Here is a 20,762-nt window from a genome sequence, read left to right as displayed (position 1 = left end):
TATTATATCTGACAAACAATAGCCTGTAATTAACTGGAAATTTAAAAAAACCTGGTTGCTCTCCACAGTTTGAGAAGCACAGCTCTCTAGACCAGAGCTTCTTAATCTTGTGAAGAACGGCGTAGGGAATCTTACTACCATGTAGATGCCGACTCAGTAGTCTGGGTGTGCCTGAGAGTCTGCATTTCTAACAAGCTCCCCGGCAGATGTTGCTGGCCCATGGACCCTACTTCGAGTGAGAAGGCGTTAGAGCAGCACTGCCCAATAGGAATGTGATAGAAGCCACATCTGTACTTTTAAATTTTCTAGCAGCTGCATTAAAAAAGTAAAAAGTGAAAATAATTTTGAGAATATATTTTAACTCAATATATCCATAATATTATAATTTCAACATGTAATCAATATAAAGTCTCAATGAAATATTTTACATTCTTTTTTTCATCCTGTCTTCCAAATCTGCTGTGTATTTTATATACATATAGTCAAATGCTATATTTTCATTGGGAAAAGTGGATTCACATACCCAAGTTGATCTAAATATACTTAGAAGTTCTACAATAACTGAATTGAGTTTAAAATTAAAATTAATTAAAATTAAATAAAAAAGCTCAATTCCTTAGTCATACCAGCTACATTTCAAGTGTTTTATAGCTACATGTGGCTAGTGGCTACCATATTGGATAGCACAGTTTTAGAACATCCTTAGACCTGAAGGTGGGTATTAGAACTAAATATAAAGTTGATTTGATTTAATTAAAAGAGTAATCAAGTTTCCTCTGGGTTATAGAAATAAAGAAAATAGATATAAAGAGCCATAATACTGATAAGTGAGAGCAAACAGCAAGGAAAGAAACTGCAGTATAAGCCAGAAAACATCAATTATAAACATTTTGGGATCAATTAGTGTAGGGTTGAAGTTCCCTCCCCTTTCCAAGAATATCACATAGTAAGTAACACTTTGTTGTTAATAGTTTCAATTTCTAGCAATTATACAAAGCTAAAGTTGACATTAAGGAGGTAGAGAGATGCATAATACACTTTGTAAGGATTTCCATAAAAATAGTTCAAACAATGGAAAGCATTTTGTAACGGCATGTTTAAATATCAGAGACTTATTGAAACTCACTGGGACTTGTTGGAACTGAATAATCTCAGAAACCATGTATTATATAAAATCTTAAAGCGAATGAACAAAAAAACAAAAATAGAGGAAGAAAAACTTCTGTTTTGCAAAATTTAGGAAGATAATTATAAAGGCAGGAAGAAAAGCTTCCAGGAAGCACTGAAGCCTATTGTGAAATAATGTATCGCAGATGTCAGCCGACGAGAAATTGTAGCTTAAAGGAAATTTAGCTGTTAGGATAGGATCCAAGACCAACTCTTTGGTCTTGTTTTTCTTTCCTCCCACTGACTGTTTCTTCTGGAAAAATAGAAGGTCTGGAGTATTTAGTATATATACAGAGAGCTCGGTTCACGCCTGTTCTGATTTGTTGTGGTGAGTCCGGGGCGCCCCCCTCCAGGGCCTGCCTCAGTAAGCCGTCTTCCCAGTGACTCCCAGGCCCTGTGAGACCGCATGCCCTGCACACCCCTCACTCCCCAGCTGCGGACACGTGGGGCACCATCCCTGTGTGGGTCTGCCAACTACCCTGGAACCCCAAGTGTGGAAGCAGATGCTCCCCCCAACACTGATGGGACCACTTAGAGGAAGATTTTTGTTCTCATGAAGAGAAAAATGAGTGAGAGGGGACAAGAGGGAAGGAGGGGCGAACTGTGGAGTGAGGGAAAAGAAAAAGCCTGAACAGAGGGGTTTCTGGCTTTCTGGTCCACTTTGGTCCTGCAGGACACTAGGGAGGTCACCATCACCCACTGGGATACTTGGGGGGACTCCGTGAGCCACAGTCCAAAATTTGCCTGATTTTCTAGTTGTGAGACAGACTCTAGACGTGCTTGGGATGTAGTTCTTAACAGCACGGGCCCCAAAGTCAGACTGCCTGAGTTCATACTCAAGCTCTACATTTTTTTTTTTTTTTTGAGACAGAGTCTTGCTCTGTTGCCCAGGATAGAGTGTAGTGGTGTCATCTTAGCTCACAGCAACCTCAAACTCCTGGGCTCAAGCGATCCTCCTGCCTCAGCCTCCCAAGTAGTTGGGACTACCAGCACGCACCACCATGCCTGACCAATTTTTCTATTTTTTGTAGAGACGGGGTCTCACTCTTGTTTAGGCTGGTTCCGAACCCTTGAGCTCAAGCCATCCTCCTGCCTCGGCCTCCCAGAGTGTTAGGATTACAGGCATGAGCCACCGCACCTGGTCATCAAGCTCTACATTTTTAGCTGAGTGATGTTGGGAATTTTCTTAACTTCTCTGTGTCTCAGTTTTCTTATCTTCATGTAGGAACAACAATAGAACATCACCCCCAGGATAAACTGAAATGATAGCTGTCATGCTTTTAGAACAGTGCCTGGGAAGCTCTCAATAAATGTTAACCATTATTTGTGTTGTTCTTTTACAACTACCATGGATATTTACTTCCTTGAGCTTCGTGTCCTTTAGGGAGGAGTGTAGACAATAGGAAGAAAGTTTTGTCTTCTCTTTCTTGTTTTTAAAATAAATGTAAAATGATATTGAAAGTCACTCCTAAATAGAGGCCTTCTCTCTATGCTTATGACAGTCACACTTCCTGTCTCCAAAAATAATTATTTCCTTCTTCTTGTCCTTTCCTTAGAATAGCCAGCGCCCGTTTTACTTTGTCACCCTTCTCCCTGGTGAGAGTCAGACTCTCGCGGGAGGACAGTGTTCAGTCCTTGGATTTGTATCACAGGAGAGCTGCAGAAACTCCAGAGGAAATTTGAGGAATCTTCCAGAATGTAAGCCCTGTGAGGGTAGGGCCCTGGCAGGTGTGCTCTACAATGGATAATAGGAATTCAGAAATGTTTATTGAATATATGTGAAACCACTTATATTAAAATAATGTAAGGCCATAAAGCAGGAATAGCGACAAACATCTGATTTCTATAGAGGTATAGATACAGCTAAATGTTAACCAGCCATTGTTCCCTAACTTGCCTACTGCTGTAACTGCTCACTGTGTAAGTGTCACGTCTCCTTGACAGATGCAAGATTTGTGACTTTCCTAATCAATTCTATAGATGACATTGCTATTGCAAAACCTAAGACTGGTCTTTGAGATATTTTCCGGACTCTGCATTCGGGGGGACCAACCGGACGAGTGGCGATGTGTGAGAACCAATCCAACGAGTCTTGCAACCCCCTACTCAGGAACCGTCTCGGGCAAGAACACAATTTCCGCTTCCCAACCCTATGAGTTCACCCCTAGCCAATCAGCAAACCTAATTCCCTAGCCCCTTGCCAAATCACCTTTAAAAATCTTAGCCCCCAAATTCTTGAGGAGATGGATTTAAAAAATTACTCCCATCTCCTTGCCTGGCGCCTTGTGATATTAAACTCTTTCTCTGCTACAACTCCTGCCATCTCAATATAATTGGCCTTTACTGGGCAGTGGGCAAAGGACTCAGTTGGGTGGTAACATATGAATAAAAGGGAAACCCCCTAAGATTACTGAAGTTTTAGAAATAAGGCTTTTAAAGAATAAGGTTTATCAAATCTAAAAGAGGAATAGCTGAGGAACCATTCCTCAATGATTTAAAGGAGGGAAGTATTCTTATACTTCATCACTGCCCTCAGCAAATGTAAAAATATGTGGTATGTAAGGCACATAGTGGGTGTTCAATAAATGTTGAATAACTGAAGGAATGCATGTGCAGAAGAAAAGACCTTGATGTACACAGGGAAGGAGATAATTCCAGAGAGGGTTACTAGGCTCCAGCATGTTACAGGGATGAGAAGGATGAGGCAGAAAGTCATCCTCCCAGTACAGCAAAGTTCGTCACCTCTAGATGATGTCAGCGTGGTTTTACCTGAAGACTATTTCTCAAGGTCCCTTCCTGTACTAAAATTCTCTAAAAGTAACATTAATTTTTAGTGATAAGCCAATTCCTCAAATTTTGTTTTCTCAAGTATTGCTTTATTATAACATAATCGACATAATCAACCTGCAATGCTACTGGCCTGCGCCTCCCCTCCCTCTTAAGGGTCTGAGAAGCATTCCACATGTGTGTCCTGCCTCCACGTGGGTCAGAAGTGGTTCCTTACCAGTGTGTGCCTTTTCTTTTTAGCTGTCACCATCCCCGCCTCCCCACTGTGTGACGTCCTTTCTTTCCATTGCAGCCTTTGTCTGCTCCCTCTTTCCTCAAGGCTGCGGGAGCCTGGAGAGACCAGAGTCAAGCTCTTGTCCATGTCCGGTTAAGAGCAGTAATTTATAATCTCTGTAATCTTTGGGCCCTCTTCCTATGTGGAAATGGAAACTGTCTCCACATGTGTTTTGCTGGGTTTCTGCATTTTGCGTCTCTACTTTTGCATTATGATCCCTTCCCCCCTGAGGCATCAGGAGTCCCCCTTTGTACACTTTCTGGCAAGCACAGCCATTGCTAGAGCAGACTTTTAAATTCTGCAGGTTTTGAATGGGCCACCTAGTTTGAGTGCAAAGACACCTCTAGCCAATCTCTTGTGGGGTGCATGCGTGTGTGTGTGTGTGTGTGTGTGTGTGTGTGCGCGCGTGTGTGTGTCGGGGAAGAAGAGGAGGGATGTCTCTAGAAAGACTCAGAAGGCTCATAGCATGTTAGAGCTGAGGCATCTTCAAGGTCGTCCAGTTTAGGGATTTCCAACCAGGCTTGGAGGAATCTCAAAGTATTACAGCAGTGCCCAAAGCGGCTGTGTGTCAAGAGAGGGCTGCCTAACGAAAGCGGGGTGGATTTTCCCAGGCCCCCAGTAATTCAGCTTTTATTTGTTTTTCAAACTGGTTGCATGTTTTCATTTTCTACGTGAGGTAATAGAGGTGGAATGACGTGTCAACTGGGTGCCATTTTACCTTGGCCACTGCTCTGCACTCCTCTTAGTTATCTTTCTGATGTCCTATCGCATTCCCCCTAATATTTTCTTCATGACTTTCGCTATTTTTCTAACTCTCCAACCCCATGCACCGCTCGCACACCCTCTCTCCTCTCCACGGGCGCCATGTTTTCCTGAAAGAACTGAGGTCTCTGGTGCGCGTGCTCTTGTATCTTCTTTCCTCCACCTCGGAATCTCTCTGCCATGCTCACTTCCTCCCTGTCAGTCTCTGGAGGAGGTGTATCTCTTGTCCCCCCATTTCCGAGGCCAGCCCTTCCACTCGTGCCTGCGGTTCCGCTCCCTCCTTTCTCTGCTAGCATCTTGCCCCAGTTTGGATTTATGTATTTAATCATTTCCCCTCATCCAGATATTTTCTCTTTACCTACAAACATATCTGGGTCTTTCCCTCATGCAAATGAAACCAGCGTAGTAAAACAAAGAAATCTCCTTATTTTTGCTCCTTATTGCCCACCGCTTTTTAAACTGAGCATGAACCCCTTGCCCGTTCAGCTACCCTTCTCTCCTCTCGTTACTCCTCTTACATGTACCACGCGCACCAATAAGCCATTTTCACTTTCTGAACACACCCAGCACTGTTTCTTTACTCGTTCCCTCCCTGGTATCTTCTGCTCCATCTCTTCTCCCTGTTAAAATGTTTCTAAGCCCATCATACCATGTCTTCAAGGAAGGCTTCCTTGGCTTTCCCAAAGTGGCTTCAATCCTACACTCCTTTAAATGGACACAGCACTGTTTCTGCCTTGCGAGATCCTTGCCTTCTTTCACCTGCCTGATAGCTCTGAAGGGCAGAGTGAATCCTTCTCATGTTTGTGTCCCCCATACTGCATCACACTTTGTGCATTTGACCCGCCCAAGTCATACAGCCAGTTGGGCACAGCTGGATCTAGACCCATTTCTCTTGATTCTTAGTTAAATGACTTTTAGTGTTAATTAGGTGTTTATGATCTAGATAAGGAACATATTGTTTCTTTTTTTTTTTCTTTTCCAAGTACAGCATATGACTTTCAATAAGGAACATTTTTGTCTGGTGTCCCAAGAGACCAAGTACAGCTGTTGGTCTTTGGGCTTGCTTTTTGCTTTGACTGAGATTACTTTAGCCAAATAATTCTGCTAATTTAATAGGGCAGTATCATGTTTCAATCCAACTGCCAACTCTGACCCATTAGGTATGCTCGTCTGCAATATTGTGTTAAGAAGGATTCTGAGGCTCATTAGTAGGAAGTTATCATGCTTGATTAGTAATGTCTTCAAAGGGCTTGGGAGGGAAGAGTTTAGGCACAGGTGTCAGGTTTCTGCTATCCTATGGGGACACATGCAGTTTGAATCCTGGGAACAGATGTGCCCTTTTACCTAGTCGCCTTTGGAAAATATCCATGAATTGATGATCACATGTGATGGTTGGGTACATTTTAAGATATGCAGTTTTCTGTGTGAGCCAAGCTGGCCTATGCTGGAGGACTATGACTAAACCAGCAACCTTGGCCTCTCTGGACCTTTGCTCACTGAGCTAGAGAATAATTACTTTATTCCACTTCCAAATTCCACCCTTCCGTAATAGAGAAATGTCTCAGCTTCTCAGAGGGTCTGAGGCCAGGCCATCTGACAACTTGCTTCTTTTCGCTGTTTCTGACAGCTTTTCCCTCAGCACATCTGAAGATGGCAGGGAAGGCTTTTGTCTGGAAGGAGGGAAAAGCTTTGGGGAGATTGGATGCAAACACCTCCCTGGCTGAGCTGTGGAGATCAGAGAGCGTTCGCCCTGTTGGGTTCAGGGTTTCAATAGCCTCAAACAGGGACCTCGCAATCCCACTGGGCCCCGGGCCAGGCAAGGGTGGGCTTCATAGTGCCCTCTCCTCAGCCTCGTTCCTCTGTTCCCCTCTCCAATCCAGACTCCAGACCTGCTGAGACTTGAGAATATTACTTCTCTTTTGCTCGGGGAAGAAAAAAAGAATGTTACTTCTCTTTTGCTCCGGGAAGAAAAAAAGCCTCCAAACTCACATTCTTTACTGCTGATTGTTCTTGGTCTGGACTGGGATTGCCTGAGCAGCAGGACCCTGATTATGGAACTTATCTTGCCCTGAGCCCCGTGTTGCTTTAACGCAGATGGAGCAGGGCTGGGAAAAGAAGCCGATAAAGCAGCTCAGTCCTGTGGGCAGAGGCTGGAATTCCTGCTCTCGCCCCAGACGCTGCAGTCTCTGGCCTTGCTTCTGACCCCGAGTTCTGGCCCTGCTCCCTGGTCCTGGGCTCTCCTGGCCTGTCTCAGTCACTCCATTCTCTTCCACACTTTGTGGGCATCTTTGGAAACATTTCTCCCTCTCGGTTTTGGATTTGTTTGTGAGTCGGCTATTGTGACTCCCACCCAAGCTCAGCCTGTGTCCTGTTTCTTTTACAATTTCAACGGCCCCTCCCGGCCCCCTGTTCAGCAAACAGTTCTAACCTTCCCCAGGGCCACCAGCCCTGTGGAATAAATACAGGTATCATTTCCCAGCCATCAAGTCATTTTCCAACAGACAAATAAAGTCGCTGGAACCCCACTTACGGTGAATCTCCACAGCCCCCCGAGGTCATCGCTCCTCTCAAAGCAGGTGGGCTCCAGCCCTTCCTCCAGACAGCACTTGACGGAGGCCAGCCCGCTGACCCCAGCTCCCACAATCGCGACTCTCTGGGCCATGTTCTCCTGTGTGGGGAAAATGAAGCAGAACTTTTTCGTCACAGAAGCTCCACCCCATCCCTGGCTGCTTCGACAAACCAGGAAAAAGAATTTAGAAGATTAAGGGATTTGCTCAGTTTGAATCCCCTGTAGCCGGTCTCCGGCGTGTGCACGTGAGAAGGAGAAGTTCAGGTCACCGGTTAACCCCCGGGCTTGGTATGTTCCCACCCCTTGCCCAGCACGGCGCCAGATGTTAGTGCGGTCGTGGTCGAGGCTGTGGCTGCTGGCAGAGTGGCTGGAATCTGGACCCTTTAGCGGACAGAGTCTTGCATTCTGGAGTGTGCTGCTGCCTCCAGCTTCCCTTCTCTAGCCCTGGGACTGAAGAGAGCCGCAGACCAGGAAAGGGTCACCTTGTCATACAGGTGCTTTTTATCACACGCAGAACTGAGGCTCAGGTTGGCGTGGTAACCTGACAGGAAGCCACACAGCAGCTGGTGGGGTGGAGCTGGGACCAGAAGCCAAGACACTTGTGGCCACGGGTGGTGCTGCAGCCCTGCCCTACGTGATCCCAGCCCCTGGCATGCCGCCAGGGCCCCACTGTGCTGTGGGTGTGTCCCTCTTTTGCTGGTCACCAGTGATGGTCACCGGTGGGAGATGGAGGGTGGCTGCCAGTGAGGGTATGTGGTGGAACGGCAGGCATGGCAAACCATCCGTCCTCTCTCAGTCTGATACTGATTCATCTCCAGGGCACGTGGCATGGTCACCATTGGCACAGGCTGGAGAATCTTCTGACACGAGACCACGTACCATGTTAGTACAACAGCATGGATGTGTAAGAACACTGAAAGGCAATGTATTGTATGGATTAAGCAACCAGGCTCTGGAACCAGCCTGCCTGGGATACATCTCAGTTCTGTCAGTTACTACTGTGTGATCTTGGACAAGTTATTTAACCCCACTGTGCATCATAAAAATGAAGAAAATGGTAATAGCTTCCTTGCAGTGTTTTGTGAGAATCGAGTGAGTTAACACCTGTAAAATGTCTTAGAATGGTTCCTGGCACGTAGTAAGTGCGTAATAACTATAACTTATTGTAACTATAAAAACATTTCCCAGAATTGGTTTTGTCTTCTGCCTTTCACATCAACAAGCCTCTGTTCTTTTAATTTCTGTAGCATTTCTGGTCAATAGCACATACATTTAGCACTAAGTCATGTGATGTTAGCTTTTCCCTAATACGTTTTTGTGGCAAAATTTTTATTTTCCCAAGTTTGTAAGTTTTAAAAGCACAGTGAAGTGTCCCTAAAGACATAGTTTTCCTAAACATTTTCTGGTTTTCGTTTCACAGTTGAACCCTCTCCTTTTGTTTTTGATGATATGCATCTTTCGTTTTTAGAATTGGGAACCTAAGAGAAGCAGCTCGACTATAGGGACTTCACTTGTTTTGTTCTCTGCTGTGTCCCCAGTGTCTAGGGCAGTGTTTGGAACATAGTATAGTCAACACTCAGTCGACATTTTTTGAATGAAGTGAAAAGCTTCACTTTTTTCAAGTGTAACGTAAAGTCGTTGTAGGGCTGGTTTCTTCCTATAGCAACTGGATAGTGTTTATTGGGGAAGAGCTGGTAGATTCCCTTTAGGGGAAGTCATGCGCTAGACCCTGATGGACACTACAGAATCGAGAACTTTGTGCAATTTCCCTCTCCTGGGCCCAAGAGGAGGAGAGTGACCCTACATTTAGAGAGGCGGCTGAAGTCTGGGTGTTGGGGCCGGTACATCTGTTTCAGATCCCTGCTCTATCATGAATCAACTTGGTGACATAGAAAAATGGCTTGCCCACTTTAGTCCTCAGTTTCCTCATTTGCAAGGTGAGATATAATGCTATTCATTTTTGTGGGACATAATAGGCATTCAATAAAGAATATCCACTTTTATGGGAAAAAAGACTCTGGGAAAAAAGAGAGGGAACTGCATGTACATATATGATGTTTGTAGCTGTGCACAGAGCCATGCTGGCTCTATAAAGACAGCAGGTCTGATCATAGCATGACATTCATGACCACAGCAGGACACCAGCAAACAAAGCAGGCTCTTTTTGTTAGGGGAGGGTGAGGAGCCATTTCCAAGAGCTAGGCTGAGATAGAGGGTGAGGGAATTTTCCTAGCATGGCTCCACTGAAACTAGAGAGGAAGTCAGCAGGGGAGGGTGATTTCCCTGGAGAGAGGCTAGTAGTGTTCATCCTGCCCTGGTGGGCAGGAAAGGTGTTCTGGACAGCAGGAATGGGCTCCTGGTGTCGAAAGGACCATGGTGTGTCTTTATTTCCTTGCCTAGGATGTTGGAGTTTCAGGTACGTGCTGCTGATCGAAAGTGCTGGGCTGGTTCAGGAACAAGGAACTCATTTACTCCAATTGCTGAGGGAAGAGGGAGGCCCAGCCAGGGACCTGATTCTGTTGTGAGCTAACCATGGCGGCCTTGGGCAAGGAACCGAACTGCCCTGGGTTTACTTTGCAAAAGAGGATATGTAAGTAGTGGCTCTGATCTAAGAGCCTGACCCAGAAATGTAAACATCTGCCTTTAAACATTTGAAAGGTTATCACAGAGACAAAGATTAAACTTATGGCCAGCAGTGGAACTGAAGAGGTACATTTTAGTTCAATGTGAACACTTTCCAGCATTTCAAACTCTAAAGTCAGCTTTATTCAGGCAGAGTCTAGATGACACATTTTTGAAGATATCATAAGCAGGAGACTAATAGATCATGTGGAGGGGTGGAATCAAATACCTTACAGCTGCAGTCCCCAACCCCTGGGCTGCGGACCAGTACTGGTCCATGGCCTGTTAAGGAACCCGGCTGCACAGCAGGAGGTGATGGGGTGGGGAGCCAGCGAAGCTTCATCTGTATTTACATCTGTATTACAGCTGCTCACATCACTGCCTGAGCTCCGCCTCCTGTTGGATCCTCCCCGCTGTCTCCCCAACCCCCATCCGTGGAAAAATTGTCTTCCATTAACTGGGCCTTGGTGCCGAAAAGTTTGGGGACCACTGCTGTATAGGATCCTGTCAACTCAGATTCTATGATTCACTCTCTGATTAATTCAGGCATCAAACACTCAAGTGAGTGGCTTCTATGCTGCTAAGCACAAGGCTGCTATTGGGAGTGCAAAGGATGAACAAGGCACGATGCCCTCTCTAGAGCAGTGATCTGTCTGGTGCAGAAGTGAGACACAGATATAAATAAATACAATATTCTGTGTAAAGTGCTAAGACAGAGATATGTCTTATGGACAAAGTGTAATAAAAGCATGAAGGAGGAGGTGCTAATTCTGACTCTCGGTTGGTAGGAAAACAACATAGAGGAATAGTATTTGCTCTAGGATTTGGGGGATGGATAGGACTTCAGGGGGCAGAGAAGGGAAGAGGGGGGCTCCAGAGTCTGGGAGCACTGACAGCAAAGCCTGGAGGTGGTCCATAGAGGTGTGTGTGGCTGCTTCACCCCATGGTGACTTTGCCTTTCTTTCTCTTTTTTTAAAAATATATTTCTATTTTAATCATTATGGACACATCATAATTGTATATTTTTATAGGGTACATGTGATGTTTTGATATAGGCTACAATGTGAATTAATCAAATCAGGCTAATTGGGGGATGCATCACCTCAGACATTTATCATTTCTCTGTGTTGGGAACATTCTCATTCTCTGGTTACTGTCATTCTACTCTCTGTCTCCGTGAGATCAGTTGCTTTTAATATTTAGATCCCACATGAGTGAGAACATGTAAGATTTGTCTTTCTGTGCTTGCATTATTTGATTTAACATAATTTTCTCCAGTTCCATCCATGTTGTTACAAATGGTAGGATTTCATTCTTTTTTGTGGCTATGTAATATTCCTTTGTGCATATGCACCACAATTTCTTTATCCATTCATCCATTGATGGACACTTAGGTTGATTCTAAATCTTGGCCACTGTGAATAGTGCTGCAATAAACATGGGAGTGCAGATGTCTCTTTGATAAACTGGTTTCCCCTCCTTTGGCTATCTACCCAGCAGTGAGATTGCTGGGCCATATGGTAGTTCTATTTTTAGTTTTTTGAGCAACCTCCATATTGGTTGCACTAGTTTACATTCCCACCAACAGTGTACTAGGGGTCCCCTTTCTCCACATTTTTGCCAGCATTCCTTATTGCCTGTCTTTTTGATAAAAGCCATTTTAATTGGGGTGAGATGATACCTCATTATAGTTTTGATTTGCATTTCTCTGATGACTAATGATATTGAGCTTTTTTGATATACCTATTGGCCATTTGTATGTCTTTTTTGAGAAATGTTTATTTATTTTTTATTTATCTATTTTTATTTATTATTCCAGGGTTTTGTGAGGGTACAAACATTATAGTTACACTTGATGTCTTTGCCTCACCCAAATGCGGGTTAAAGGCATGCCCTTCCCTTTGCCCATTTTTAAATTGGATTATTTGATTTTTTTCTTATTGAGTTGTTGGAACTTCTTATATATTCTAGTTATCAATATCTTGTCAGATGGGTAGTTTGCAAATATTTTCTCCCATTCTGTGGGTTGTCTCTTCACTTTGTTGATTGTTTCCTTTGCTGTGCAGCTTTTTAGCTTGATGTGATCCCATTTGTCCAATTTTGCTTTGGTTGCTTTGGGGGTATTACTCAAGAAGTCCTTGTCAGACAAATGTCCTGAATCTTTTCCCTAGTGTTTTCTTTTAGTGGTTTCATAGTTTCAGGTCTTAGATTTAAGTCCTTAATCCATTTTGATTTGATTTTTGTATATGGTGAGAGATAAGGGTCTAGTTTCGTTCTTCTGCATATGGATATCCAGTTTTCCCAGCACCATTTATTGAAGAGACTGTCCTTTCCCCACAGTATGTTCTTGGCAACCTTGTCAAAGATAAGTTCACTATAGATGTGTGGATTTATTTCTGAGTTCTTTATTCTGTTCCATTAGTTTATATGTCTGTTTTTATGCCAGTACCATGCTGTTTTGGTTAACACAGCTCTGTAGTATAATTTGACATCAGGTAATGTGATTCCTTTAGTTTCATTCTTTTTGCTCAGGATGTCTTTGGCTATTCTGGGTCTTTTGTGGTTACATATAAATTTTAGGATTACTTTTTCTTTATTTCCACGAAGAATGTCATTAGTATTTTTATGGGGATTGCATTGAATCTGTAGATTGTTTTGAGTAGTATGGGAATTTTGATACTATTGATTCTTCCAATCAATGAGCATGGAATATCTTTCCATTTTTTGGTGTCCTCTTCAATTTTGTTCAGCAGAGTTTTGTAGTTTTCATTATAGAGATCTTTCATTTCTTTAAGTTTATTCCTAGGTAGTTAGTTTATTTTATTTCTAGCTATTATAAATTAGATGAGATTACTTTCTTGGTTTCCTATTCAGATTGTTTACTGTTGGCATATAGACATGCTACTGATTTTTGTATGATTATTTTGTATCCTGCAACTTTACTGAATTTATATATCAGTTCCAATAATTTTTGGGTGGAGTCTTTAGGTTTCTCTAGACATAAGATTATATCATCTGTAAACAAGGATGATTTGACATCTTCCTTTCCAATTTGCATGCCATTTATTTCTTTCTCTTGTCTGACTGCTCTAACCAGAACTTTTGGTACTATGTAGAATAACAGTGGTAAAAGTGGGCATTCTTGTCTTGTTCCAGATCTTAGAGGAAAGGCTTTCAATTTTTCCCCATTCATTATGATACTAGCTATGGGTTTGTCATATATGGCTTTTATAGTGTCGAGATAAGTTCCTTCTATACCCAGTTTTTTGAGAGTTTTTATCACAAAAGGATATTGAATGATTTTTCAGCATCAGTTGAAATGATCATATGGTTTTTTGTCATTTGTTCCATTGATATGATGTATCACATTGATTGATTTGCATATGTTGAACCATCCTTGAATCCCTGGGGTGAATCCCACTTGATCATGATGAATAATCTTTTTAATGTATTGTTGAATTTGATTTGCTAGTATTTTGTTGAGGATTTTTGCACCTATGTTTATCAGAGATATCGGCCTATAGTTTTCTTTTTCTGTTGTTTCTTTTGTCTGGTTTGGTATCAGCGTGATACAAGCCTTGTAGAATAAGTTTGGGAGTAACCCCTCCTCCTTGATTTTTTGGAATAGTTTAAGTAGGGTTAGTATTAGTTCTTTTTTGAATGCTTGGTAGATTCAGCAGGGAAACCATTGGGTCCTGGGCTTTTCTTTTTTTTTTTTTTTTTTTTTTTGAGACAGAGTCTTACTCTGTTGCCCGGGCTAGAGTGCCGTGGCTTCAGCCTAGCTCACAGCAACCTCAGACTCCTGGGCTCAAGCGATCCTACTGCCTCAGCCTCCCAAGTAGCTGGGACTACAGGCATGTGCCACCATGCCCGGCTAATTTTTTCTATATATATATTTTTAGTTGTCCAGATAATTTCTTTCTATTTTTAGTAGAGACGGGGTCTCGCTCTTGCTCAGGCTGGTCTCGAACTCCTGACCCTGAGCGATCCACCCACCTCGGCCTCCCAGAGTGCTAGGATTACAGGCGTGAGCCACCGCGCCCGGCCTTGGGCTTTTCTTTAATGGGAGACTTTTCATTACTGCTTCTATCTCATTACTCGTTATTGGTTTATTGAGGTTTTGGATAATTTCCTGGTTCAATCTTGGTAGGTTATATGTGTCTAGGAATTTATCCATTTCTTCTAGGTTTTCCAATTTATTGGCATATAATTGCTCATAGTAGTTTCTAGTCATCGTTTGGATTTCTGCAGTATCAGTTTTCATGTATCCTTTTTCATCTCTGATTTTATCTATTTGGATCTTCTCTCTTTTTTTCTTATTCTGGCTGAAAGTGTGTCTATTTTATTTATCTTTTCAAAAAAACCATCTTTTCATTTTGTTGATATTTTGTATTTTTTTGGCTTCAATTTCATTTATTCTGCTCTGATCTTTATTATTTCTTTTCTTCTACTAATTTTGTGTCGATTTGCTGTTGTTTTTCTAGTTCTTTAAGATGCATTGTTAGGTTGTTTATTTGAAGCTTTACTATTTTTTTGATGTAGGCACTTTTCTTATTGCTATAAACTTTCCTCTTATTACTGCTTTTACTGTATCCCATAGGTTTTGATATGTTGTGTTTTCATTTTCATTTGTTTCAAGAAATTTTTAAATTTCCTTCTTAATCTTTTCATTGAACCACTGGTTATTCAGGAGCATATTGTTTAATGTCCATGTGTTTGTATATTTTTTGCAATGTTCCTCTTGTTATTAATTTCTAGTTTTATTCCATTTTAGTCAGAGAAAATACATGGTATGATTTCAATGTTTTTGAATTTTTTCAGAGTTATTTTGTGGTCTAATACATGGTCTATCCTTGAGAATGATCCATGAGCTGAGGAGAAGAATGTGAATTCTACAGCTGTTGGACTAAACGTTCTGTAAATTTCTATTCGGTCCATCTGGTCTATAGTGCAGACTAAGTCCAGTGCTTCATTGCTGATTTTTTTTGTCTGGGTGATCTGTCCAATGCTGAAAATGGAGTGTTGAGGTCTCCAATAATTATCATATTGGGGTCTATCTCTCTCTTTAACTCTGATAATATTTGCCTTATATATCTGGGTACTCCAGTGTTAGGTGTATATATATTTAGAATTGTTATGTCCTCTTGCTGCATATATCCTTTTATCATTATATAATGACTTTCTTTGTTTCTTTTTAAAATTTTGGTCTTGAAATATATTTTATCTGCTAGAAGTATAGATATTCCTGCTCTTCTTTGGTTTCCATTTGCATGGAATATCTTTTTCCATCCCTTTATTTTCAGTTTATGTGTATTTTTATAGGTGAAGTGGGTTTCTTGCAGACAACATATAGTCTGCTCTTATTTTTTAATCCATTCAGCCACTCTGTGTCTTTTGATTGGAGAGTCTAATCCATTCACATTCAATGTTACTATGGATAGATAAGGACTTACTACTCCCATGTTGTTATTTGATTTCTTGTTGTTTTGTGGTTGTCTCTTTCATCCTTCCTTCCTGTCTTCCTTTGTTAAAAGTGATTTTCTTTGATAGTGTGTTTTAATTTCTTGCTTATTTTTTGTGTATCTGTTGTAGGTTTTATGATTTGAGTTTACTGTGAGGCTTGCAAAAAATTTCATAACCAATTATTTTAAACATATGACAACCCTGCTTATAAACAAGCAAGCAAAGACAAATCTAAAAGAAATTGTACATTTTAACTCCATCTCCCTTCACTTTTTATTGTTTCCATCCATATCTTTTTATACTACCTAGCTCTCAAAAAGTTGTTATTTTTGATAGGTATTTTAGTCTTCCTATTCAAGATATAAGTGGTTTATATACCACAATTACAGCAACAGAATAGCAGTATTCTGTATTTGTGTCCTCACTATTACCAGTGAGTTATATACTTTCAGGTGATGTCTTATTGTTCATTAATGTCCTTTTCTTTCAGATAGCAGAATTCCTTTTAGTGTTTCTTGTAGGATAGATCTGGTGTTGATAAAATCCCTCAGGTTTTGTTTGTCTGGGAAAGTCTTTATTTCTCCTTCATGTTTGAAGGATATTTTTGCAGGATATAATATTCTAGGGTTAAGGTTTTTTGCTTCAGCACTTTGAATATGTCACGCCACTCTCTCCTGGCCTATAAGGTTTCCACTGAGAGGTCTGCTACCAGATGTATCAGAGCTCCTTTATGTGTTACTTTTTTCTTTTTCTTCCTTCCCTTAGGACCTTCACTTTATCCATGACCTTTGGGAGTTTGACTATTAAATACCTTGAGGTAGTCTTGTTTGGGTTAAATCTGCTTTGTGTTCTATGATTTTCTTGTACCTGAATATTGATATCTTTCTCTAGGTTTGGAAAGTTCTTTGCTCTTATTTCTTTGAATAAACTTTCTACCTTAATTTCTCTCTCTACCTTCTCTTTAAGGCCAATAATTCTTAGATTTGTTCTTTTGAAGCTATTTTCTAGATCTTGTAGGTGCTCTTCATTCATGATTATTCTTATTTCTTTTTGTCTTCTGACTGTGTATTTTCAAATAGCCTGTTTTCAAGTTCACTAATTCTTCTGCTTTGTTATTTCTGCTGTTAAGAGACTCCGAGGCATTTCTCAGTTTGTCAATTGAATTCTTCAGCTCTAGAATTTCCACTTGATTTTTAAAATTATTTCAACCTCTTTGTTAAATTTCTCTGATAGGCTTCTGAATTCCTTCTCTGTGTTGTCTTGAAGTTCACTGAGCTTATTTAGGACAGCTATTTTGAATTTTTTTGTCTGAAAGTTTACCTACCTCCATCACTCCTGAATTGGTCAATTGTACCTTATTTAGTTTGTTTGGTGATGGCGTGTCTTCCTAAATGTTTTTGATTGTGTTTGTGGATGTTCATCAATGTTTGGGTATTGAAGAGTTAGATATTTATTTTAATCTTCACAGTCTGGGCTTGAGGAGGCTTTCCAGATATGCAAAGATTGGAATTAGGTGTTATGATCTAAATCTTTGATCACTGCAGCCATATCAGCACTGGGGATACCCCAAGCCCACTAATGCTGTGACTCTTGTAGACTCCTGGTGATACTGCTTTGGTGGACTGGGTAAGATACAGAATTCCTTGGATTACCAGGCAAAATCTCTTACTCTCTTCCCTCACTTTCTGTGCTGGGCTGCTGGAGTTGGGGGAGGAGTGATGTGGATACTCCCTTGTGGCCACCAGTGCCAGGTCACACCTGAAGCCAGCCCAGTCTCACCCAAAGCCCATGGTAACTGTTGTCTGGCTACCTCTAATATTTATTCAAAGCCCCAGGGCTCTTTAGTGAGAAAGTGGTGAATCCTGCCAGGACCAGGTCCTTCCCTTCCGGCAGCATGTGTCCTTCTGGCCCAGGGTAGGTCCAGAAATGCCAGCCATGAACTAAGGCCTAGACTCAGAGGCTTCAGGAGAGTGCTTGGTACTTTATTTTACTGTGACTGAGCTGGTACCCAAGTTGCCAAATTAAGTCCTCTGAGCTCTTCCTTTTCCTTTCCTCAAGTGGAAGAAGACTCTCCCTGAGCCATGCTGTCTGTAGTTTGGGGAGAAGTGACATAGGCACTGGCTTGGCTGCAGCTGTTGATGTCTCACTGGGTTATGTGCACCCCAGGTCCACTGGTTTGGAGCCAGCCACACCACAGGAATTGCCCCAGGGCTGCAGCCTTTGTGGCCCAACTGCCTTGTGAATTTAGTCCAAGCCCCAGGCTGCTTTTTGGCAGCCAATGGTGGGGCTAGTGGGAACTCAGGTTTTGAGGTGGAGGATTTCCCAGTGGTTGGTAGGTCAAAATTCTCCCTCTGTGGGCACTGGCAGAATTCTGCCCTGCGCTGTGTTGCCCTGTGGTGTGTTTCCCTGTGCTAGGTGGCCTTGAGTTTCAGTACAAAGCCCCACAATCACTTCACACTCCCTCTCCCAGGCACAGAGATTCTCTCTCCATGTGGCACACTGGTATAGCACTGCTGGGGGATGGGGACTGCGTGGCATAGGCAATGCAAGACTGTCTTTTCTACTCTCTTCTGTGCCTCTTTCCTTGAGATGATGTTAAAACCAGGTAGTATGATCACTCACTTGATTTTTGGTTCTTCTGAAGATGCTTGCTTGGGTGGATAATTGTTGTATTAGGTGTTTGTGCAGAGGGATGGTCGCTGGAGGCTTCTCTTCAGCCATCTTGTTCCTCCCTTTCCTCACTTTGCCTTTCTCTTGACTCCTGGAGGAACTGCAGTGTGTTCACCCCAAGAAAGGACTGCATTGTATTGTTGATTAACTGATCATATCAGTTAGTCTTCTCTCTGCATAAGGCTATATGTTTTCCCAAAGTAGGGCATTTTCTTTGGCTTGTTTCTAATTTTTTCCTAGCAATGTGCTTGGTCTATAATAGCTATTGCACAAATATTTGAGTTGATTTCCTCACGGGTAAAATGAATTCATTCATCACCTTATATCTGTTTCAATTAAAAACATTAATTGAGCAAGAATTTGCTAGAAGCTAATATCATGAGTTAAATATTCCTTCCTCAAATGACCTCTTATCAAATGTATAATAAACAGAAGTCTCCCCAGGCCACCACTGTAACTCAGTGTGGACCAGAGGCAGTTAGGCTTCTCTGAGCAGCAAATCTCCCTGGGTTTTCTGCCTTGACAATTTTGGGTTTATGAAGACAAAGTTACAGAATATTTGGAATTAGAGCCATTGGGGAAAACTAGAAATGTATATTTAAAATTTGTCTTTTAGAAAGTGAAGAAAATATAAGAATGATAGTGGGAGAAAGGGAAAGAGAGAAAAAGAAAAGAGAAGGGTACAGAATAGGTTTCAAAGTCATCTTGAACAGTTTTTTGTTTCTTTCTTTAATATTTTGGTTCAAATCTGCTTGGTATATCGCCATCGTCTCATTTGAGTTGTTCCCCATGTTGGGAAAAGCAAACAGGAGAAAATGTGAGCACAGAGGCACCCAGTGGAAATACCACCTTCACTGTCAGATAAAAACTAATGCTTCTAACCACTCCTTCAAGTATTGATAATTATATGAAACCAAAATGATTTAAAAAATGTAAATGTGCATTTTAGAAAAAGTTTTGTCCCTCCCCTTTTTTATAAGTAGGAATAATTTCTAGTCAGTGACCGTTTTACATTTAGGCAAAGTGACTGATAACACGATAGGAAATTTTATTAGAGTGAAAAGTGTACTAATGCCACTGATTATTGGAATGCTATTTCACATGAAAATGCAGAAACAACATTTAAAATGTTATTGCTCCTTATGTAGATATTCAACAGAAAATTGGCTGTTCCTTTGTTGGAATGTTTTGAAGAAATATTATTATTTTAATGAAGAAAGACTCATCAAAGTTGACTAAATATGGAAGAACTAGTTAATAAGAATTAGGAAAATATGACTCAGTTGGGAAGGTAGATGTCACTGGGTGAAAGTGAATTTTAAAAAGCATATAACTTAAGCAACATAAAATTACTAGATAACTTGGGAAATTGCTATTGGTTGCACAAAAGTTACCAATTTTTAACCACAGGGTTAGAAACTACTATGCTTTCCCTGTGGATTTTATACTGCTTTCTCTACTTCAAAGAAGTAAAATGCAAATATATAATTTACTAAGTCAGATTGCATGTCCACTTTAGTTTATTAGGATAATATATCATGAAGGGTCAGAACAGGAGGCTAGGGCTGTCTTTCCCAAACTGTGCAGAGGTGGCCTGAGTTATTTTAAATTTTTGAGGAAAGCACAGTGATTCTCAATGTCCATGGAACACCAAGCTAAGTATTAGTTCAAGGCAGTTAACAGTTTTAATATTATAGAAGGCTGAGTTCCATTTGATGACATCGTATCTTTGCAAAGCTAGGTGTTCGGCAATTGCTATGAAAAAAAGCAAGGACTGCAGGAACACTGAGGTGGAACAGAAAATGAAAGAGTCATGTCCAATCTGATTCCAAGGATCGAGAAATTGTGCAGTACTCAGCAGGCACACAAACCCCGTTATTAAGTAATTATGATTGAGAATAAAATAAAAATATTATTATTTTTTAATTTGTATATTATTTGTGCAAACAACTACGAAGTTGTGCCAACATAAATATTTACTAAAAGTTGTTTGGTCCTGACTACTTAGGAGGAACTATGGCCTGGGGTCAATAAGGGGCCCTTGCATCTAGAAAGTTTGGAAACCTTTGGGCAAGAATCTTACTTTCTGGGTATTATTTATTGACATGGAGACCTTATCTCTTGTTTTCAGGAAAATGCAAGTTATCTTATGTCTGAGCCCAGCATGGTATCGATTAGCCAATGTTTACCTGTCCCCAGTGTGACTCACCTATGCATTTACTAGGAAGCCATCATCACTGGTTCTGTTAACTTATATGCAGCCTTTATTTATGCATTCCCCAGCCCCCCTCTCCTTTTTTGCCCCTCTGAGACAGACAGACAGACAGACACACACATGTCTAGCTTAGTACATGAAAATGCTTCGGAATACTCGTTGATACAGACTGCACAATGATACCATAGTCTCAACTGTGCTGTGACATTTCAGGTGTAATCAGACAGTAGATT

General features: G+C 41.4%; 1 protein-coding gene across 3 annotated transcripts in view; it reads right to left on the bottom strand.

Moving 5' to 3' along the window:
• FMO1 (flavin containing monooxygenase 1) overlaps window positions 1-20,762 on the bottom strand; it is a 43,725-nt gene that overhangs the window by 21,105 nt on the left and 1,858 nt on the right. For all 3 annotated transcript variants that reach the window (XM_012657730.1, XM_012657732.1, XM_012657731.1), the window contains exon 2: window positions 7,521-7,658. In XM_012657730.1, the coding sequence (XP_012513184.1) occupies window positions 7,521-7,652 (132 nt within the window). In that variant the 5' untranslated portion in view covers window positions 7,653-7,658. The remainder of the gene's footprint in view (window positions 1-7,520; window positions 7,659-20,762) is intronic.

Source organism: Propithecus coquereli, unplaced genomic scaffold (genome assembly GCF_000956105.1).
Source record: "Propithecus coquereli isolate 6110/MARCELLA unplaced genomic scaffold, Pcoq_1.0 Scaffold56, whole genome shotgun sequence".
Taxonomy (NCBI): Eukaryota; Metazoa; Chordata; class Mammalia; order Primates; family Indriidae; genus Propithecus; species Propithecus coquereli.
Note: the sequence above shows the minus strand (reverse complement) of the source record. Positions and strands in the feature narration are given on the sequence as shown.